A 23,326-nucleotide genomic window follows, 5' to 3' on the forward strand; every position below is an offset into this window, starting at 1 on the left:
ATGCAGGACCTTGTCGGACAGGTGCATTATACCCTACAGACAGCAGTCACCAGTTGCAGCCCCCAGTGTATCTAGCACTGGGAGTGTACTTTGCATTTGCTGAGCAACTGGTTGAACTTCCTAGAACTAGAACCTCAAATATGTGGTGGTGGTGGTGGTGGTGGAGGCAACAGCAGCATTGGTTTTTGCAGCAAGAACAAGAAGCACATAGTAATTCCCTAGAGGGTAAACCAAACTAATGAGATGTGTAAGTAATCTCCCAACTTTTTTTTAATTGAAAAGCAGTTGTCGGAGGTTGTTGAAATGATAGTAGGGAGGGGCTGCTTACTTCTTCCCCCTCTAAACATCTACTCAAATCACATTTTCCCTCAGCACAGAAAAAGAAAAGAGCAGGCCCCTATTCCTCCTCCTCCTACAGGTAGGAGTGAGTGAGTGAGTGTGTGTGTGTGTGTGTAGGAGGTGACTTTGAGCAGCAAACTCTCATCTGCTACTCTTCCAATCCAATCAGGGGGTTGGACTCGATGGCCTTGTAGGCCCCTTCCAACTCTGCTATTTGATCAAAGCCTCTGATGCTTACAAAGCTTTCAGTTAATTTTTAAAAAGGTAAGAGACTGTCCATACATCTCCTGCTTACTGTCTCGTTTGGCCCTCAAGTAAGTGACATATCAGGAAAGGGGAAAAGATACAAAAATCCCTTGTAGGACCAATGAAAATCTACTGCTGGTCTTATGATATCTACTATTTATCAGTCAAAATAGGCTTTACCAGGGTAAGAGAAGCATCATGTAGAAAGACTGTGAGGACTGGAAGGAAGCAACATCGCCACCACCTCAGATTGAAAACTACAGGATACTGGGATGAACAGATAGCGACTTGAAAACCAGATAGCAGCTGTAGGACCTGGTTGAGGTGTAACAAAGATAAATAGGCTGGGCTGTGCGTCCTTCTCCGAAGTCCTGTGTTTTGGAGTCAGCCTGAGGAAAAGCCTTTTCTAGTGAATGTCTTATTTGGCACTAAAGCATTGAATCAAGAGTAGAAGAAATACTGTACAGGCAAGTGCCTTACACAGGAGGGCTACCCTGCTGTTAAGTGTGGAACACCTTTTTAAAAACGTATTTAACCCAGTGCTTTCTTTTTAACTCATTCTACTATCTCTCTCTGCACCTCCATCTCTTAAGTTTTTTCTTTCCAAGGCCCATAGGGGTCTGTAGACCCCATATCAATTACCTCTTTTTCTTCTTCCAGTATGTTCATTTGCTCTGTTATCCCGTCCCTCTTATTCATTCCTTCTCACTGAGCACGGCAGCAAAAGCACACATTGATGGGTTTTCTATATGTCCTAAAGTGTCAGTACTTAGGCTCCGTAGGTTAGTAAATCCCATTATATAGTATGGTTGAAACACATAACTATCTTCCTGATAACATTTTTGGTCTCTTTAAAGGTATGAACTCCATTCTCGTCTATGTTGGACATGAAATATTTGAAAATTACTTTCCTTTTAAGTGGAAGATGAAGGACACACAATCTCATGCTGAACATTTGACTCAGAATCTAATTGCCACATCCCTGTGGGTTATGATATCCTATGGACTCTACCGGAAGAGAATATTCTGGAAAATCTAACTATTATCATCTACAGGTCAAAGGAATTTGGGGCATGAGAGCACTGGAGTACTCCCACTGTACTGATGCTACTTTTTTTCTTTTTTAAAAGGGATCACGTGTTTGGTTTACATTCCAAGTCATCTTGAACTGAGACGTGCATATTTAAGATTTGCTGGCTGACTTGCCAGTTAGCCAAGACAAGGCTGTTTAAACTTTTACATATTTACTGTATTATTCCGTTTATTAATACACATACCAAATGGCTTCTCCGTCTTAGCCAATTTCAAAGGACTTTCAAAGGCAAATAGTTACTCCGTTTAGGGATTTGTTACATGCTTGTGTCATATAAAAGTGACAACCCATGTTTAAGATATAAGTATCCATACTAATGCAACATATGCATATTTGTCAGAACCAGCCAGAATTTGTACAAGATACCTTTTGGTTTGCTCCTCAAGATGGCAGAGTGGAATGAAGAAGGGCCAGTAATAGTCTCTGCAGGTATGAGCATGGCTCCATTCCCAGGTAGCCCATTGGTTCTGTCAGAACTAGGGGACTCTGCCTGGGCAACGGCCTAGTCTTAGCATCACCTTTTTGGCTCTCCTACCTTCCTGCATCTGCCTTCCTACATTCTGGTCATCTTCAACAGAAAGCTTAGCCATAAGTCCATGGTGAACAACTCTGTTGTAAATGTCTCTTCTGCATGACTACTTGAACTTATGACCAGTGGTTCTCCCCATTCGAAGATTACCAAGAGGGGATTATGGTTATATATTGTACACCTACAACCATTGTGGCCAGTGCTGCAGCCAAAGACATTCCAATGAAAACACGATTTTGAAACACATTTGAAAGCTATTTTATTTACAGTGCCCAACTCAGAGGTTTACCAAAGGTGCAATGAAGTTTTGTTAGAGTGATAGTGAACCACCTTTCTGAGGTTAACTTTGCTCTGCCAGCAATCCTTTAGCAAGCTGGGCCAAAGACATCAGGGTAACTCTAAAGTGACATCAAGGCAACATCATGGCTCTCCTCTCTGCCGGCCTATTTTTAATAAGATGCACCAGTACAGAGTCCATGATACTCAGGTCAGCGTCTGAAGGAGCAAGATCTTCTCATTTATGCAGAATCTGTGCAACACCATCATCAGGTTTTCTCCACAACGTGACACTTGGCGCTCCATTGCCAGGCGGAAGTCCTCCTTCACACCTTTGGTTATTCCCCTGGTAACAGTGTGATGCCTGAAATTATAGTACACAAAATAATTAAAGGGCATGGAGCTATTTAAATAGTTGTGCACTGTATGTGTTGTGAAATCTAGCTCCCTAACTTGACCCAACACTTTTTAAAAGCATCTATTTATTTAATGAGTTTGCTGGGAGTGCCATACATATATCATTAAATTCTATAACAAATCTCCAACTGATTTTAAAGGTGTTGGGTAATACCCTAAAAAGCTAAATCCAAGGATCTTTGATGTAATACACAAAAGAACCACAGCTACAAATGGTAGCTGTTAAGCTTCAAATTTGGCCACAAGGGTATTTTTGCTGTTGTTTGTCATGAGACACACAGTACAGTATGTTAAAGTCTTTTCTAGCATATGTTTTTCACCAAGGGAGGATAAAAGCAGCTGAAGATATGGGCATCATGAAGTAAGCTTCTGGAGGTGTCAGTAAGAATTCTGATCCCTGCCCAAAGACTTCGTACTAATTCCCTCTATGGCGTGGAGTCTATGAGAAGTGGTTTTGAGGCCCAACCAGAGCAGATGAATTAACTTCCATTATTGGTCATAATGTTAAGCTTCTTCTGTAACTACCACTGCAGCACCAAGAGCTACAGAAGTGACTTACCAGGTTGTTTGCTCTAGTTGCTTAGTGTTTCCCCTAACTTCTCACCGACCGCTGCAGTTGATCTTACATTAGATCATGACACACTGGCCCCATTCAGAAGACACCTTAAACCAGGGCTTTTAACCATGGTGGTTAAGCCAGAAAGCCTTAATTCACCATGGTTAATGCCCTGGTTTAAGGTGTCTTCTGAACATGACCTGGCTTTCTGGTTTAATCACCATGGTTAAAGCCCTGGTTTAAGGTGTCTTCTGAATGGGGCCACTGATTATTAATGAATTTAAGAGAGCCTTGCACTGCTCTTGAATTGTGCAATTATTTCAACTCAAAAGGCTACCGTAGCCAGTAAACCAAAAAAAAGAGGGTCCCTTTCAAAGGATTTGGGAGCAGAGCTTCCATAAGAAAAAGAAATGTTAGAGGCCAGTAATTGCTGCGACAGCCTTTATCCAAAACCACCACGCATTACCAAACAGCAACTGGATATATATATAAAAAATTGAAAATGGCGTAATTAAATAAGTGCATCTAACACCATTAAAATGTCCTTAACTTCTTCACACCTTAGTTCTTAGTCACGTGTTTAACAAGGAGTGCATGTGGCAGAGTTATTTTTAAATAATAGATTTAATACTGCCTTTTCAATGCTTTCTTCTTGCCCAAGCAGCATTTTGAGAACTACTTCCAGTCCTTGTCAAAATGAAAAACAGAAAACAGCCAGTATACTTTTGCAGTACTGAAGGAGTACTAGCAGAATTGTACACAGGAAAAGATTTTCAACTCCTAATTGTCAAACAAATTCAAATCTCAGAGGCAAAGAGAACAAGAGCAAGCAATACAGTTGAGAGGGAAAACCATGAGAACCTGGTGGGACAATAATTAATATATTTAACAAAATGGTGCCCATCTCACCTAAACATCAGTACTTTAATAAAAGAATGAACTGGATTGTCCACAGAAATTAAGCTAGAGCACTATTAATGTTTAATTATACAGAAATCCACTTAAAAATTGAAGAACATAGATGTGCCAGTAACTTATGGAAAAATAACAAATGTTAACAATAGTAAGAACATGGCTTGCCAAGTGATGTAGGCACAAATGAAGAACAAAAGCATGAATAAAACTACTGAATTAACAAAAGGTCTGATAACCATGGGCAGTAAAACATATTGACAAAAAGACAGCACACTATGAGCAGGGATGTCCCCCTGCTTGGTACCTGTCAGCAGTCTGTATGCTGGGCTGTAGTACAGGTATGAATTCCTGCTTCAGTAACCCCAGTGGAGGGCTAGAAGTCCTTTAAAAAACAGCAAACAGCAGCATTCAAACACCCACACCAACTTCCCCTGTACTACAAAATCAATGCTCCACAGAAAAGACAGAGAGAGAGAGAGAGAGAAATACACAAAAAGAAGAAAGAGACTACAAATCAAGAGTCCAAACCCTAGCGCAGGCATATAATGGATCTTTCATTAGGGATAATGAAAGCTTCAACCAGAAGCTTCATCCAGTGGCACTCCAAAACAGAGTATTCAAGAAGCCATTGCAGGTTAAAAACACTTGCTGCACCATATGATCTATTTACAGAGAACAAAAAACTGCAGGGAAATTATTGCACCCGTGCCAACATTTAAATCAAGAGTCCCAGCAAGTATTTTATCATGAAAGAGGATACTAACAAGCTGCTTGAAGCATATGCAACACTGAACCTCAATCCTTTTCACAAGCCAAATAAAACATACCGTCAGACTAAGTTACCATTACGAATTAGGGCCGAACTGTACACATGTTATGTGTAACATGTAATGAAGTCCCAATGTTCCCTTCTCTGCAATGTCCCCTTGGGAAGGGATGGTTGATAGCCATGGAAAGGAGGGAGACGCTTAATTCTTTACGTAAGAGCCATGCTGGATCAGACCAAGGGTCTGTCTAGTCCAGCACTCTGTTCACACCGTAGCCAACCAGCTGTCGTCCAGGGTCCCACAAGTAGGACACGGTGCAACAGCACCTTCCCACCCATGTTCCCCAGTAACTGGTAATGGTACCTCACTTGAGGATTGGCGTGTGTGTTTAACATTGCAGGTTGGAGTAAAGAGGTGCCCTATGCTGCTACGCTAGTATTTGATTGACTTTATCCTTAATCATTTTCCAGTATTTATTCTTAATGATAGCGTAAAGTAAAAAAAGCTGCAGTAATCTCAAGAATACCCAAAGCAGATAATGATTCTAGGAGATGCTTCAGAGATAGCTCAAAAGGGGGGGGGAATGCAACCAAAATAGCAGCATGGTAGTCTATTTCATGCATCTTAACAAGAAATGATGGAGCGTGAGAGAAGATACCATCCCACATAAACATTTAGCATAACTGAAGAAGTCTCTGAAAGCCCTTGGAGCAGCTAAGTGGAGTTTGAAAAACCAGAAGAAATCCTATCTGTCAGGGCCTCTCCAAGAGCTGATGACTTGCAGCCTTTAACAAAATCCTGGTGAGTTTCTAAGCTTTGGAAGCAAAGCTAAAAGGCAGCATTTTTTGATTCTTTGATACATAAATCAACTCACAAGCCTTGATCTTTTTCTTTTTAAAAAATAAAGATCTAATTCAGTTAAGTTGGTGGGATACTTATGGACATTTTCCATTTTACCCCCTCAAACAGGGGTAAACATGCTGCAATAGTGCTAAACTGGAGACAGAATCCCACGGGGTCTGCAACTACTCTGGTGAAACTAACACTCCCTTACCCCTTCAGAACACCACAAGGTGGGTCAGCCTGTTCTGCCTTCCTGCTGACCAAGAGGGAATCTACAGTAAGCCCAGCTTACTATTCTTAGTGACCAAGGTAGGAAAGGGATTCCTAGGGCAAAATAACTACATCTTGCTTCACAAGACCTCCTGGATGACCCTTTTTATCAAAGGCCGCATCCAAGGTAATACAAAGTCCTGCTGAGTGCTTTCAGACAAAGGGATTGTAGTGCTAACAGTCGGGAGGCATTTTGCAACTATTCCATCTTTTTTCCTTAATGGCTTTTCTGCAGTAAAAAAAAAAAAAAATGGAAGAAACAGTGGGAAAGCACAGGATTGTTAAATAACAAACAATCTGGTTATTTAATCCTGATGACCCCTGGCGGATGCCATTTTGTATATGCAACCCCCAAACAGGTGGTTACTGTGTCATTCAAGCCCAGCCTTGCAAGGGTTAAACAACATTGTTGTAAGATTATGTGAACACTAAGCCCCAATGGCTGGGTCCAGATAACATGACAACCCCCCAACTGGGGGTTGCACAGTCAAAATGGCAGCTGGCAAACACCGTGGCTCCTCAAGGGTTAAGTAATCCAAGATGGGATGTCATGTTATGCAAACCGGCCCACTCTCACCTGGACCCCCGTAAAATTCTGTGAATGAGTCAGGGTACTGGTGGGATAAAATAGGGTGACCATATGAAAAGGAGGACAGGGCTCCTGTATCTTTAACAGTTGTATTAAAAAGGAAATTTCAGTAGGTGTCATTTGTATTTATGGGGAACCTGGTGAAATTTCCTCTTCATCACAACAGTTAAAGCTGCAGGTGCCCTGCCCTCTTTTAAATCTGGTCACTCTAGTATAGCTCCTGCAGCTTTAACTGTTGTGATGAAGAGGGAATTTCACCAGGTTCTCCATATATACAACTGACACCTGCTGAAATTCCCTGGCCAACTGTTAAAGATACAAGAGCCCTGTCCTCCTTTTCACAGGGTCACCCTAGATAAAAGCTTCGTCTGAAAGCACCCACCTTGTCATTACGGAAGATACAGAGTTCCTTCCTGACAGGCAGAGCGCCTCACTCACCTCTTCTAGTAGGTGTGAAAGGTGCAAGGAAAACCACCTTCCCAGTGAGTTCCCTGAGGGAAATGGTTCTGAGGAGCTCTTCAGAACGAGGGAAACGTGTGGACATGAAGGGGGGGGGGGGAGAAAACAGCTAAACGAGGTGTGTCTCAGGGTGGGTCAGGAGGGAAAAAATCTCACTGCCCTGACTATTTTCTTAATTCCAAGAAATTGGGTCCAAGCCCTTGGTCTAGGTCTAAGGGGAAGAAAGCCAAAACACATCAGGAACAGTGGCTGAAATGGAGGCAACACCCTTATTCTTACATCTTCTCTAGATTTTGCTAGTGGAGGACCTGTGGGAGGCTAGGATGGTCTGAAACCCCTCTGTAGGACAGGGGCGGGGAACTTTAGGCCCAAGAGGCAAATCCAGCCCGTCCTGGGGTCCCCCCAGATGGCCACGCCCCTTTCCCTGGACCACTGATTGTTTGGTGGTTCCCCAGCTTTTATGCAGTTCTATCCCCAATCTAAAAGAATAAAATGCCTCCCCCAAAGCTTAGATATTGGCAACAAGAGCTGAGTGTATTATGTATTTTTGACTCCACCTTTTTTTGCCTTCGACCCTGCCCACCACTGGAATGTGGCAACTTTGAAATGGATTTCGGCCCTTAGGCTGAAAGAGGCTCCGCACCCCCCACCCCCACTGAAGGAGCTGCTGGTGCTCAATTGCCACATGTGTACTTGGAGTCACACCGGGGAATGGGCCAGGGCTGAGAAATGGCAAGGTGTCTGTTACATTTTTAGCCTGTCTTCTGGCCCGGAACGGACCCACCCTAATTACTGCCGCCCATAATAGGCTTTTTACTTTGCACAACATTCACACCAGGAGAGAACTGAGGGAACATGTATAGCAAGCCCAGCGGACACAAGGGCAAACAACGTCGGTTGCTTCCACCAGCTTCAGCTTGAAACGCAGGAAGAAATAATCTGTTTTTGTATGTTCCCCTGTTGTGGCCAGGTCAACTACCACAGCGCCTCATCTTGCACAATCAGCAGAAATACCTCTTGGATTGGGAGCCCACTGGGAGCTCAATGGCTTTGTAGCTCAGCTAGTCTGTCTGTCTATCCTGGAAACCCTGGATAGATGCCATCACAATAAAAGGATTTACTTCCACCCAGGCAAACAGACCACCTGAGTCCTGCAGGCTGCTGAAGCAGGTGCCTCCCTGATGCAGGTGTATAAGCTTTCCATGGTGGTGATGTCTGTGCAATTGATCCTGGTAGAAAAAGCAAGGGCAAGTCTAGCTGTCTCTCAGTCGAGCGCTTCTGTGTGGAATCAGACACTGGGCCATATCCTTCGTGCAGTGAGTTCTCCCCCCCAAGATCCCAGTTCTTGCAGAGGCATTTCCTCATTCAAGTAAACTGGGTTCAGCCAGAAGCAGAGCAGGTCCTTTCCAACTGAAGTAATTGTCAGAGCAAGATCTGGGGCTGTTGAGGTAGTAGCAACTCATGGAGGAAACAGTCCCTCTGCAAGCTAGCATGGTGCCTTACAGGTGAGCCACTTCTCTGGTGTTGGCTGACTTCAGTGACAGAGCAACTCAAGTTGTGGAAATGAGCCAATCTCTCACCTTCTGGTGACAGGAATATTTCCTCCACATCTGTCTGTAGTATCACCCCAAGGTATTGTGTCTTCTGGACTTCCCTTGTTCCTATTGATTATAAAGCCATAGGGTTCTAGGCAGTCAATGGTGTCTGAGTTTCATCTTGTTTGTGGCTACACTCAGAACTCACCAGTATCAAAGAATCATAGAATAGCAAAGTTAGAAGGGGCCTACAAGGCCATCGAGTCCAGCCCCCTGCTCAATGCAGGAATCCACCCTAAAGCATCCCTGACAGATGGTTGTCCAGCTGCCTCTTGAAGGCCTCAAGTGTGGGAGAGCCCACAACCTCCCTAGGTCACTGGTTCCACTGTCATACTGCTCTAACAGTCAGGAAGTTTTTCCTGATGTCCAGCCGGAATCTGGCTTCCTTTAACTTGACCCCGTTATTCCGTGTCCTGCACTCTGGGAGGATGGAGAAGAGATCCTGGCCCTCCTCTGTGTGACAACCTTTGAAGTATTTGAAGACTGCTATCATGTCTCCCCTCCATCTTCTCTTCTCCAGGCTAAACATGCCCAGTTCTTTCAGTCTCTCTTCATAGGGCTTTGTTTCCAGACCCCTGATCATCCCGGTTGCCCTCCTCTGAACACGCTCCAGAACCAGTAGACACTACTGGTTCTGAGGTATGCTACCAGAGCAATCATTATCTTCACAAAGGTCCTGGACATGGGAAAGAGGCCAAACGGTAAGACCCTGTATTGATATTTTCCATAGGCAAAACAGAGATAATTTTGACATGCTAGGAAATAGGAAGTGTAAGTATTCCTCTCTGATGTTGGATGAATGCTACAAAATCCCCCCCCTTGGAGGAGGACCTCTCCTGTCCCTCTACAGATCCCTCTACCAGAATTACTTCTCCTCAAGCACTGCAGCCAGTGTCATACTTTCCCTCCTAAAACTATTGCGTAGGAGTAAGATTGTTTGAGTTACGCTTATTTTATTTTATTAACTTATTTTCTCTCGGGTTAAAAGCTCAAAAGAGCATATTTTCGAGAATGAATCAGCTTTAATTACACAACAAACTATTGCGTAGGGAGCCGTCCCAAAAGGTCATGTGGCTCCGGTTAAGACCGACAACTGCAGGAAGAGGCAGTCTGTGCATGGAGTACAGCTCTAATCCCATTGGGGAATACTTCCTTCCTTTGCCCATCCATGGACTCCAACAAACTGGGAGCAGAGTCTGAAACAGGAAGGGGGTCTCCTCTCTGGAAGGGACTTAAAGTTTTCTGGCCCTGCCTACTCCTAGAGCAGTCTTCCCCCAACTAGTGCCTTCCAGATGTTTTAGATTTCAACTCCCATCAGCCCTATCCATCGTGACCAGTGGTCAGGAAAGCGGAGAGCTGAAATCCAATACATCTGGAAGGCAAAGCAAGGCTGAGCTAAAGGAACTAACCTTTCCATTGATGGAGAACCTTTTGTACTATAGTCCTAGGTTTCCCGTTTCACTGCATACGGAAACAAGCCAAACAGTTGTTTGGCCCACTACCTTACCTTATTTGTCAGGTGGAATCTTTCAGTACCTAGCAGAAGGTAAGGATTTGTTCTGCCAATCTTTTGGGGATTTAAATTCCCATGGAACAGACGGCAGTGTGTTGTACCAGCTTTCCCCAAAAGCATGTATATTCACATTGCTTGGGTTAGATATTTTGCTCCAGTGAGTGCACTGGTACCTCCCACACATTTGGGAAGCTTCAAGCACCAATTCTGACATCAGCAAGGAATATCTAGGGATGTGTGTCTTCCACAATTCTGCATGACATAACTGCAAAATTCAGCATCCTAAGAACCACAGCTTGCTTGCTTTTTTAAATAAATCATCTCTACAGATCTTAGAGCTACAATGGTGGGTTTGAACATGTCGGCCCTCTTCCACCTTTCTCTCTCGCCCTTTTTTCTACCCTTCTCTATTCCATCTAGGCTACTTATCCAGAGTCCTCAGTGATGTGAACACCCGGGAAGGCTGAGGTCCTATAAGGACTGATCCCTCTTGAGATTTTGCTATTAGCCAAGCTTTGCCACCAAACTGTCACCCTTTTCTGGAGACAATTGCCTTGACTGCCTTGAAAATCAGTTCAGAGGCTGGTGCACTGACTGCTGCTCAAAAGCTCCAGTCATCCCTATGGGATGTTCCTCGCATCCATCCTAGACAGCACTTTCTTCACTCTATCCTTCGCTTGCCCACATTTCAGGGCTGTCATGATTTCCTAAATATTTCCACTAAAACATAGGCCTTTGCTACACCTATCTGAGAATCGGTGCAGGAGGAGGGGTGAGCTCGCGGTACAAGTAGCGCGGGCCATCGCTCCAATCCAGACGTCAAACGCGATGGGCTGCAGGAAAGCCCCATTGCGTCCGCCATTTAAAAAAAATTCTTAAAGGGCCAGGTGCGCAGGAGCGCACCAACGACAAAATGTAAGGTTGTTTTTTTAAAAAAAATCATTTCCCCTCTTCCCCCCGAACTCCCCGCCCCCCAATCGCCCCCTGGCTTCGATCTCCCCACCCCCCAATCTCCCCCTGGTTCCAATCTCCCCCCCCATCTCCCCCTGGCTCTGATCTCCCCCCTCCCCGATGGGCCCAGCGCTCCTGTGAAGCACTACGCCCCGTCCGCCGCTTTTCCCAGCTACTCGCGAGTAATTGCAGTAGCCATGAAAAGCGGCGGAACAGTCTACACGTTCGTGGTCTCAGGCTCAGCCCGAGGCCGCGGGAAATACAGGGCTACAACTGGAGCCCGTTACCCCAGGGCAAGGGAGGGGGGACCCCTGCCTGAGCCCGGGATCCCCTGTGTGTCATCTGGATGCACAGGGGTGAGCCCAGGGTGAGCCCCAGGCTAACCCGTGGTCTAGCAAAGGCCATAGTCACTTCCTGTACTTCACCTAGGCACATATCTGGCGCTGAAAGCATCAGCTGGTGTACATTCAAGCATACAATGTCATGTTAAAGGCATAAGGTAAGGCCACAGTTGTGGCTGAACGGAATACAAGCAGTAGGCAAAGGGGAAAGGAGCTGGACAAGAGAAGATGCTTAGCTGCACTATTGGAGTTTCCAAGGAAAGTGCGTCGCTGGCTGCGTTATCCCACAGTATCACAGGACACATAACCCTGAATCATCATCTTACTTTGCTTCTTTAGTGCTATGAAGGAACTTTTGCCCACAGGAAAAGTTAAAAGTGGATAAAACCCATTAAACATAACAGTCTGGAACACCGATTGGCAGAGCTTATGTCTGTGACCTGCTTTGGGGCAAGCTACGGAAAACGAGCATAGCAGTGACCTGTTAACCTAATTATGGATTCTATCATATTGGAACTTTCATTTGATATTCTCGGGTTAGCCAGATGCTGACCTGCCATTTTGCAGTGAAAGACTATCCGCTATGTAATTATTCCCTCAATATTTAAAATGGAGAAAATCAATTGACAAGAATCCATTAATTACCTGAGAAGCCTAAAAGGTGATCAGATAGAAAACTACCACTTTAGTTGAATGCTTCCCAATGTACTTGTTTTAACCATTCAAATTAAGCCACATCACATAAATTGTATTAGCAATCAGAGCACGATCATCAATTCTATAAATTGGGGAAAAATATTATTCTTACTTTATTAACATCCCCTGATTTGGCAACAATTCCAGATGAATTTTCCCTCCTTCTTGCGTTCTTAAATAGGCAAATTCTTCCAGCATATCAATATCTGAAGAAATGGTTCAGGTCCAAAAAAGAAAATAGATTTTAACACAGAACATAACAATTCTGAAATTTATTGCCCTTTATTTGTTCTTCCTTATTGATTTCCCAGTAAATTGGTATGCATGCTTCCTTCATAATCTGTGTGCAAAGTATCTATGGGATGTATCCAATGGTAATCTAACTTCTCCCATTTATTTCAATAGTTCTGTTCTAAGTAGGATAGAACCCTATAGACGTAGGGTATTGTCAGAGCCAAATCTTTTAACTCTTGCTGCAGTAAGTTAATACAAAGTGTTGGCCAGCATGTATAAACCAGTCTTGCAGTAATAAGAGAACTTTTACTAACACACTAAAGGTACAAAATCTGATACATATTTAGCTGAGAATACATCCCATTGAGCTCAATGGGGCTTACTTTTGAGTAGACAATCCTAAGATTGTTCTGAGAGTAACAAACGCATACTATTGTTCCCTTGAATGTCTGGTATTCCCATAAATAGTAACGAATCTAGGACAATGGTTCCCAATTAGCTAAGTACTATGGATCCCTTGTTTTTCAAATGCCAAGCCATCCCCTACTTTTGAAAATTTTGTTATCTTTCTGGTAGTTACCTGAGCAAAGCATTTTTTTGGAGAAAATAAGGGGTAGCCCCTAATAAGCAAAGGATTTTAGGTATACTAAAAAAACCAGACCATAAAATTTGTGATATTTGTGATATTACCACGCAAAAATGACAATGATTTAGTTAGGAATATAAAGATGAATTTAATTTTACTAACATCTAGTTTACAATTGAACAAATTGCAACCTGTTGAGCATCTACTAAACCTAAATGTGATGGGAGAAATCATGCCTCTTTTTGTCCCGAACAATCCCTTCCACATCCGGTTCCATATTTCCCACTTTTAATCTCAAATCTGGATCAACATTGAGGTGATTTCTATGCTTGTTCTTCATATAACAAAATGTTGAAAATATTTGTTCACAAAGATATGTGGAACAAAAGGGAACTAGATGTTTCAAAGCTTTTTCACCTAACTTCTTATAATCAGGAAAAACCTTTACCCAGAATTGGTCCAGGCTATATTCTTTGAAAAATGATTTCAATGAACCATCACAAGTCATATCAACAAGTGCATCTTGCTCTTCTGCAGAGAGAGTTGTTAGTGGTACATCACCACATTCAAACGGAGTCCTTCTTCATGAGTTTTCAGTATTAGGTGCAGGGAAGTAATCTCTGAAGCTAGTCGCTAAATCACACAGGTGCTTTCGCGCATGACGTCACCATTGAAGCAAACGGAGCGTAGGAGATGGTTCCCAATTGGGGTCCGCGGACCACCAATTGGGAACCACTGATCTAGGACACCATTCCTAAAGCAGAGACTATTGCAGTTTCAGCCTGTTCTGGAGTCTCAGCAGTACAGCTGAACCAATGCTACTTGCAAACGCACACTCCATTACCTCTTTAATCTCTTTAACTCTTTCATTTCCTGTTGCCAGCTATTACTCAGTTTCATTCCATAAGGCCTCTGCCCTGCATTACCCAAGATCAGATCCCACATTTCTTTGGCAATTCTGAAAATATGGAGCTCCTGCCATCTATTTTGGTCCACGAGCATTTTTGGAAAAAGGATACTTGTAACATAGTTGAAAAAGTTCTCATACTGGAAGTTTCCTTGTTGACAGATTTTGTTGATTGCTTTCAAGAACAGGTTTTCACCCCTTGGCCACTCGTGCTGGAGCAACACAACCACATGGCCCAGGGCCATATCATCTCTATTGTCTGTGAAAGCTCTCAGCTGTTAGGGGGGAAATGAATTGAACAAACTTAACAACATGGTAAATTCCAAGCCAACACCTAACAGGCAGAGACACTAAGTGCACTTCCAGAGTGTTCATCGTATGTATCAGGCTACAGATTGCATCATTCACATCAATAGACGTGAGGCTGGCCTAAGACGCGTATAAATGCGGACTGCTGCTAGGATGGAACCTGTACTGTAATGGAAATACTAAGACTCTCCAGCAATATCTGTTTGGAATGAGTCTGAATCAGTCCAACACGCACTGTAAAAGTGTATGAGAAGTAACAATACCACTTCACATTTATGTAATATTTTAAGCGGTTCAAATAACTTCATGAGTTCTTAATAATTGCTACAACCCTATAAAAAAAAAGACAAGTATTATTATCCCCACATTTCAGATAGGGGTCTGAGGCTTGCCTGAGGCCACCTAGTGAGTTCATGGAAGATACAAATTTTGATCAAAGGCCTTCCTAATCCACAGCCCAGCCTCTTAGCTGCTAGGCTACACTAGGTCATATCAAGTATGGAAAAGTCCTAGTTCTCAGGGGAGTGCTAAATGAACTTGACTCAATTCGGAAACACTTATTCAGGACAAGGTAACACAGAAAGTTTATTTATTGTCATTTTTATGAACCTATTAAATGGATATAGACAACTATTTGGCCAAAATGTGGAAAAAATTCCCTACCGCTTTGCAGTATGATAGCAATGACCAAGCTATCTCAAGGCAAGCATTACTCCCACAGAGCAGTTTATATGGGTAAGAAGGATTACATACATGTAATATGCATGTGTGTGTGTGTATATATCTCAAAATGGGCATCTGTATGAGTTCAGACAACTAGCTTACCACGATAACTTACCACTTGGAAGAAAGCATTCTGCATCAACTTATTTGAATTAAGAAGGTATGAATGTTTGAAATAAGCCAAACAGATTTTTAAAAAAGTTTAATACTGAAAAGATCTTTGCTATGTCAGGGCTAGAAGCACAGCATTTATACTTGGGTCTGACTGGAGACAAGGAGCCAACAGTGCCACTACTTCATTCAAGCAACTAATTTTCACCAATGAAATACCGTATTTCTTCGATTGTAAGACGCCATCGATTGTAAGACGCACACTAATTTCAGTACCACCAACAGACACACCCGCGTTTCTAAGATGCACCCCATTTTTAGAGATGTTTATATGGGGAAAAAAGTGCGTCTTAGAATCGAAGGAATAGGGTAGTGCCTCCCAAAGGTGACCTTGGTGGCCAACCCATTATTTGTAAGCACCAGCCCTAACCCCGTCACATGAAGTGGGCTGGGGAAGGCGGAAGGGGGGGGGGAGGTTGGGACTCTCACCTCAGGCAGCTCTGGGCCATGCGCAGAAGACACTCTGCCTCCAAGCCTAGCATGAGTTGTGGGGCTGAGCCGTTCCTTACTCTGTCCCCTGGAAGAGTGAGAGTGACCTCTCTCTTGCCACTTCTGAACACACATCAGAGGTAATTTTCTTCCTCCAACAGAGGGGCAGGAAGGATCATTCACTATTTCTACCAGAGCATAACCACATCACTGAAACATTCTGCTAATGTACACTGCAGAAAACATAATGAAGATACTGAGGAGGCCAAGATGAGCAGAATTACAGAAAATAACTTTCCTCCAAGGTCACCATTATCAATGTAAAAAAAACGAGCAATTTCCCCATTTCAAACAGAATGAAAACTTACCTTAAAACAAGCTAATAGTAACCGTAGGCAATAGGGCATAATGGCTTTACTGGTACAGGGCCAAAGCTTCAGCTCCAAAGCTACAGACAAACAACAGTTTTGTACACGTTACAAGTTCTATAATTTTTATAAGAACCAAGCATGGCAGGGCTAAAACGTTATCAGCTTGAGCAAGCATTCGCTTGCAAATCCTTAACAAAATGGATTGGATGAGGGTGAACAAATTGAAGCTTAATCCAGATAAGACAGAGGTGCTCCTGGTCAGTTGAAAGGCAGATCAGGGAATAGGGATTCAGCTTGTGCTGGATGGGGTTACACTCCCCCTGAAGACACAGGTCCGCAGCTCAGATGTACTTCTGGATTCAGCCCTGAGCCTGGATGCTCAGGTTTCGGCGGTGGCCAGGAGTGCATTTGCACAGTTAAAGCTAGTGCGCCCGTTCCTAGAGATGTCAGTCCTGGCCACGGTGACACATGCCTTAGTTACATCCCGGTTGGATTACTGTAAACGTGCTCTACGTGGGGCTGCCTTTGAAGAGTGTTCGGAAACTCCAGCTGGTTCAAAGAGCTGTAGCCAGATTGTTGACCGGGGCTGGTTACAGGGAGCAGACAACTCCCCTGTTAAAACAGCTCCACTGGCTTCCAGTCTGTTTCCGGGCACAATTCAAAGTGCTGGTTATGACCTATAAAGCCCTATATGGCTCAGGTCCAGGTTATCTGAAAGACTGTATTCTCCCTTATGAGCCTGCCCGTGCTTTGAGATCTTCTGGAGAAGCCCTTCTTTCAGTCCCACCATCTTCACAGGCGCGCTTGGTGGGAACATGGGAGAGGGCCTTCTCGGTGGCTGCTCCAGTGCTCTGGAACTCTCTTCCCGGGAAAGCTAGGCTGGCTCCCTCCTTGATGGGCTTTCGGAAGCAGGCAAAAACTTGTTTGTTCCAGCAGGCCTTTGGAGAATAATCTGGTCCTCCATCTATGTTAATGTCTTATAATTTTGTTGTGTATTTTAAACGTTTATAGTTCCCACCACCACCAAATGTATGTTTTAAACTTTGTAAGGCTGCCTTGAGGCCCAGCATTGGGCAAAAGGCGGGATACAAATAAATCTAATAATAATAATAATAATAACAACAACAACAAAAGGCAACAGCTCTCTTCTAATCCCAATCACTTCAGTTTTTATTTTATATTAAGAGAACAATTTTAATCGCCATGGTTTCAGGGAGAAACTGCAAGTAAACCGACAGCGACCAGGTTTGCATGATCACAGAGGGGGAAATAAAACCACGGCAGTTTCCTTCCCCTGCTGCACATGCCGGTCATTTGCCAGGGGGACTTGCATAATGACCGTGGCTGGTGCAGCTTGCTGTGTTGTGCAAGTGTGGCTTGTTCCCATGGGGTTTTTTTTAGTGTTCTGGGGTGGCTTGTTAACCACGGCAACAAGCCACCCTCGTCAGGTTTGCACAACTCGGCAAGCCATTCCCGTGAGGTTAATCAGCATGTGAATAGATCCAGAAGCTAGGATCCCAAGAAGGGATACATGGATACTGATGGGAGCTACACACACACACACACACACACACACACACACACCTCAATTTCTCTGCAGCAGCTGCCAAAGAGACAAGTTGCCTTGCGCTGCAACTTAAGGTGCAAAGGTTTCTTCAAATGTAAGAACCAGGTTGGAATGCAAGAAAGATGTGACCTTGAGCATCCAGTGAGAGGAGAGATCTTGTTGGAATATTCTAGTCTATCTCTTCCCCCACATCCCTTGCTGGCTTCCTTTCAGGCAGTGCTTCATTGAGTGGAAAAGGAGGAGCCACTCAGCAGTCTCCTCTTCACCCAAGGTTCGTAACAATGACGTCAGAGAGCCAAATCATCGTAATTCAACTACTTGTGGAATTTGGATCCCGTCTTTTCCAATATGTTGTTGCTGTTTTTGAAACGGGGGCAGGAAGCCAGGGAGAGAAAATGCGAATGTTAAAAATATATATCGGTAAACAATTACTACAGACCTTTTCAAGACAGATCTTAGGGCTAAATCATTAGGAGTCTCCCTTTCCCCGTCAGCTATCTAGAGATGAGGTAATCCCTTACCTTTCCTGAATTTTGACTTCAATGTAGGCTGTTCTTCCTGAAGTTTAGCCCCTTCTTGTATTGGAAGTACCATGTAGCACATCAGGTCAAGTACCTTTTCACAGGTCAACTACAAGAGAAAATAAAGAGCAACAGTTTTATAAATGAACCCACACAAGCCAGCGATCAGTGCAACAATAAATGGCCAGTTAGGTTTTACACTATATTGTTATTTGTAATGTCATGAGAAATCTAGTAGGGCTGCTCGTAAAAGTAAACGTCTCAATTTCTGTGAGCAGAATCAGGGCCCAACTCAACCAAGATGCTCCCCAATTTTGCTTGCAACATTCAACGGATTACAGAGAAGGGAGAGTGGAGACGTTGTTCCTCCTCTGCACAGCACAAGGAGCACTTCCTGCTGTGATGGCCGAGTTGCTTTTTCATCGCCCCTTAGGAACTAACAGTGGCAAAATTAAAGAGTGGGGGCTGAAGGCTCATCCAAGGGGGTGAAAGGCTTTCATCTCCCATCCTCCATTTTTTCCTCCAAAGAGCTGTCTTCAATGATCAGCCTGGTCAGAATTGGCTCCTTTGAGCAGGGAATTAATCGCTCACCCCTTCGCAAAGGTTTTTCGATATTCAAGGTGGCTGCTTGAAGGAGACCAAGGTGGCGGTGAGGTGGTGTGTGCGTATTCTTGAACAGAAACTGCTGTTGAGCCATCTCTAATGGTTATCACTATTTTATAGTGTACGAACCAAGCTAAGCTTACAACTTACAAAAGTGGGGTACTGAGACAGCCTAAAGCTACTCAATGAATTTGTGGATGAAATGATGCTTGAATTAGGGCTTCCTAGCTCACACTCTTAGCCACTACACCACATTAGCATTTGTGATATGCAATATAATGCTTTGGGTGGGCAGGTTATTTTATGCCAGGGAGGACAAACCAGGCAGCCAAGTTCAGCTTTCACTGTCCATGTGCCAATTTGCCTAACAATTGCCAACCATGCTTCTTTTACCCCCTCCTAACAGACGATGCGACAAAAGTGTAGCCACATTTGTGAATAAAGTCATAAAATCTTACTTATTAAACCACAATGTGAACGAGCTGGTGCACATGGCCTATTTGCTTTGTGTGAGCGGATCAACAAACCAGGCAGGAATAGCTTAGTGTGATGTTTGAATCCAGGATTACAGTTTATTGGACTCTACTCCAGGATCATAAACCAACTTTAAACCAGGGTTTGTTGTTGGCTTACAAATCCTGGCTTGTTTGTGTGCAACAAATCATATTTCCATCTTTGGATGCTACACTAAACTATCCCTGCTGGTTTGTTTACCCAGTCTCACGAAGCAGGAGTGAATGGACTGTGCGCATTAACATGTTGCACACCCGCATTTATTTATTTATTTGTTACATTTATATCCCGCCCCATAGCCGAAGCTCTCTGGGCGGTTTACAAAAGTTAGAAACAGTAAACGTTTAAAAAGTATACAAAATTCAAAAACATAAAAACAACAGTATAAAAACATTGTGATTTAATAAGCTCAAATTCATTATTTATTGTTAAATGCAAATGTGGCCATAGAGGTTTTGGCTGGCCTCCACAACAGAAAGCCCTTCTGCAACCTGCATTGGGTCCGACAGATCCTCACCTTAGTAGTAGCAGCAGCCACCAGCAAAGAAGGAAAGAGGCTGGCTAGACTAAGAGAAACACAGCGACTTACCCGATATTCTCCAAGGGCAAAGTGACAGGTTGCTAGCTGGATTAAGGCTCGCTGATTCTCTAGTGATCCTTGCCCCATGATCTGCTGTTGAGAATGAGATCCCTGCAGAGCTGCTAAGTGATGCAAGCTGGCTATTGCTTTTTTATATTGACCCTTTCCAAAAAGAGAAACAAAAAAAAATCACTAAAAAAATATCAACACTCTGATTTGACTGAAACGGAAATCATTTTCAGAAGCCAGGCAACAAAACACTGTGACACAAAGCCATGGTTTATTTAACCCATGCTTTGTTGCCCTACCCAAGACTTGTCTGCAGACAATTGAACAAACCGTGGTTGCTTTTTCAATCCTTGGGTTGTTTGTTTCCCTCCTTCTTTGCCCGCTCTCTCCCGGTCTCTCAAATGCCTTTTTGGCATTTAGAGTATTGGTATTTAGAATGACTGGTGTTTTTGACCGCTCTTGCCTGCTGCCTCTGTAGCCTGGCGAAACAACCCATGGACAACCCACGATTCTAAATTCACACATAACAACAATGCAGGGTTTAAACAACCCAGAGTTCACAACCAAACAATAAACCACAGATTCTCTGCAACCTGGTTCACACGTAATGGCCAAAATGTGTTAATTAATCCAATATTTGACGAGCAACAGCAGAGTGAACTAGAGTGCCGCCTTCCACACACTTCTCACTTCCTCTTTTAATCAACAATCTATGATCAGCCTGAACATAGGTTGTTAGTCATGCCATGCTAATCTGGACTGCTGCGCTGTTTGGGGAGAAAACAACCCAATTATTAACTCATGGTTTGTTGTTAGATTATCTGCTGGGTTGTTTAGCCCCTGAACAATCCAGCAATTTATTTATTTATTTATTACATTTTTATACCGCCCAATAGCCAAAGCTCTCTGGGCGGTTCACAAAAATTAAAACCATAATTTTGATCTGCATTTGCACATCACAATCAACAAAGCCATGGTTTATTTAACCCATGCTTTGTTGCCCTGTTCCTGAAGCCTTTCCTTAATGTGCAGCCTTGAATCTCTGTATTTGCTTCTTTTAAAATTTGTTTTAACTGTTTTATTCTGTTTTTAATTTCATTTTATCTTGTACACGGCTCTGAAATTTTTCAATGGGGAGTGGTATATAAATATTCTAAATAAATAAACCAGTGACCTAGCCAATCATAGGTTGTTGATTAAAAGTGGAAGTGGTGTGTGTGTTTGTGCGTGTGTAGACAATGAGATTGCTCGCTCACTGTTCGCTCACTCCCACTTACCCCTGCCAATTTGTAGGTTTAATAACCCATGAATTGGTGTTACATGCAAACCAGACCTTTCTGGGCTATTGTGATTAACAAACCATGGTTTGTTAATGCAGCTGGGTTCATATACCACGATAACCCAGATTTCAATAACCCATGGGTTAAATAAACCATAGGTTAGTGTTATATGCAAACCAGGTCAACGTTTACATAAAGTTAAGTAAAAAGCATGTAAATAGCAATGGTGAACACTTATGCTAATTTGCATAATAACAATCTTCAAATACACTCTCTAATCTTTGCAACAGCCTCATAAAGTGGGTGAGCATTATTATTCCTACACTGCAGAAGGGAATAGGGGTGGAGGGTGAGAGAAAAGAGAGAGAGGCTTGCCAAAGGCCCCCTGGTGAAGCCATGAAAGAGGAGAGATTTGAACCAGAGGCTTCATGATTCATGACTCAGTCTCTTAGCCATTAGCCTCACAGGTTCTACACTTCGTATTTCTTAGTGCTTTTGTTGGTTCAAAGCACTTCAAAGATATTGCCTTAGCAATCCTTGCAACCGCCCAGCTTCTAATGGCTGCCGCTGGGGAAAGGGACGGGTCCTGCTTACACTCAAGTTGAGACTTTGAAGCTTATGCACTCCAGCACAAGTGCACATGGCCGAGCTGCGTGGGATCCCAGTTTTGGTTTGAGGGAACACACCACTATTTGTTAGTTTAGACCAGCCTTCTCCAGTCTGATGCCTGTGAAGGACATGGGGCCTTACTGGCTCTTCAATTGTATTATTCTTTCTGTTCTGGTATGTGTTGTGTAGCTATGATGGTATGTTAAGTGGGAGTGGGAGTGTGGAACTCTCGGCGCCGAGACTCCAAGGTCAGATTGGGCCTCTCACCTGCAGGTTATCTCCCTGGTCGTTAGGATAACTGGGTTCAGTTGTGAGAAAGAGGGTGAAGCCCTCCCTATGAGGGGAGGGTTGTTAGGAGCCAGGCAGAGCTGGGGTTGGTTCAGGGAGGTCATGGGGCCCCAAATTCCAAAAGGGGAGAAAAAGGGTATCCTGTTTGGGATGAGCATCTTCTGTTCTGGTTTTGGAGGAAGAACACCCAAGTCAGTATGGGACGGCTGCTCAGAGTAAGCTAGGGTCTTTTGTTTATTTTAAATGTCTGGATTTCCTGAGACAAGGCTAGCCACTTCTATGGCTGGGGGTGGGTTGTGTGTTTGAAGGTTTTAGATGGAGCCTTGGCTCCTTGTACATTACCCGTTTGTTGTCCTTCCTTTGATTCCCCTCCCTTCCTGTCCTCTCTTTTTTCCTCCTCCCACATTTGCTGCTACCTCCGGCCAAAACCTTGCGAGTCAGTTTTAGCTGAATGGTATTAAACTTGTTTTGGCCCTTGTTTTTATTCCAGGAATCTCTGGCTCATCCTGGTTGGGAAGAGGGCGAGGGCGAGGGGTGGCCCGGGAAGACAGGACGTTTGGTCCGGGGCCTATCTTGCAGGAAGGTTGGATTGACTCCAACCTTCGTCTACAATGCCCTCTACACTTATTATTATTATTATTATTTATTTATATAGCACCATCGATGTACATGGTGCTGTACAGATAACACAGTAAATAGCAAGACCCTGCCGCATAGGCTTACAATCTAATAAAGTTGTAGTAAACAATAAGAAGGGAAGGAGAATGCAAACAGGCACAGGGAAGTGTAAACAGGCACCGGGAAGGGTGAAGCTAACAGTATAGAGTCAGAACAAACTCAAAGTTTAAAAGCTATAGGGAAAAGAAAAGTTTTTAGCTGTGTTTTAAAAGCTGTGATTGAGTTGGTAGTTCTCAGGTGTTCTGGAAGAGCATTCCAGGCATGAGGGGCAGCAGAGGAAAATGGACGAAGCCGAGCAAGGGAAGTAGAGACCCTTGGGCAGGCAAGAAGCATGGCATCAGAGGAGCGAAGAGCACGAGCAGGGCAATAGTGTGAGATGAGAGAGGAGAGATAGGCAGGAGCTAGACCGTGAAAAGCTTTGAAGGTCAACAGGAGAAGTTTATATTGGATTCTGGAATGAATTGGGAGCCAATGAAGAGATTTCAGAAGCGGAGTGACATGGTCAGAGCGGCGGGCCAGGAAGATGATCTTAGCAGCAGAGTGGTGGACAGAG

General features: G+C 43.6%; 3 protein-coding genes across 4 annotated transcripts in view; 1 reads left to right on the plus strand and 2 right to left on the minus strand.

The window, feature by feature from the left end:
- Positions 1–1,870, plus strand: part of HGSNAT (heparan-alpha-glucosaminide N-acetyltransferase) — a 30,809-nt gene extending 28,939 nt beyond the window's left edge. Inside the window, exon 18 of the mRNA XM_063131678.1 lies at positions 1,443–1,870. Coding sequence (XP_062987748.1) covers positions 1,443–1,624 — 182 coding nt within the window. The 3' untranslated portion in view covers positions 1,625–1,870. The remainder of the gene's footprint in view (positions 1–1,442) is intronic.
- USO1 (USO1 vesicle transport factor) overlaps positions 1–23,326 on the minus strand; it is a 306,934-nt gene that overhangs the window by 75,962 nt on the left and 207,646 nt on the right. The window lies entirely within an intron of this gene.
- INTS10 (integrator complex subunit 10) overlaps positions 2,442–23,326 on the minus strand; it is a 45,897-nt gene continuing 25,012 nt past the window's right edge. Inside the window, exons 12-18 of one of the 2 annotated variants that reach the window (XM_063131593.1) lie at positions 19,919–20,071; positions 18,214–18,322; positions 16,123–16,202; positions 14,235–14,397; positions 12,508–12,601; positions 4,676–4,753; positions 2,442–2,847 (exon numbers count right to left, since the gene is read on the minus strand). In XM_063131593.1, coding sequence (XP_062987663.1) covers positions 2,691–2,847; positions 4,676–4,753; positions 12,508–12,601; positions 14,235–14,397; positions 16,123–16,202; positions 18,214–18,322; positions 19,919–20,071 — 834 coding nt within the window. In that variant the 3' untranslated portion in view covers positions 2,442–2,690. The remainder of the gene's footprint in view (positions 2,848–4,675; positions 4,754–12,507; positions 12,602–14,234; positions 14,398–16,122; positions 16,203–18,213; positions 18,323–19,918; positions 20,072–23,326) is intronic. The other variant, XM_063131601.1, reaches the window with a different exon arrangement.

This window comes from Elgaria multicarinata, chromosome 1 (assembly GCF_023053635.1).
Source record: "Elgaria multicarinata webbii isolate HBS135686 ecotype San Diego chromosome 1, rElgMul1.1.pri, whole genome shotgun sequence".
NCBI lineage: Eukaryota > Metazoa > Chordata > Lepidosauria > Squamata > Anguidae > Elgaria > Elgaria multicarinata.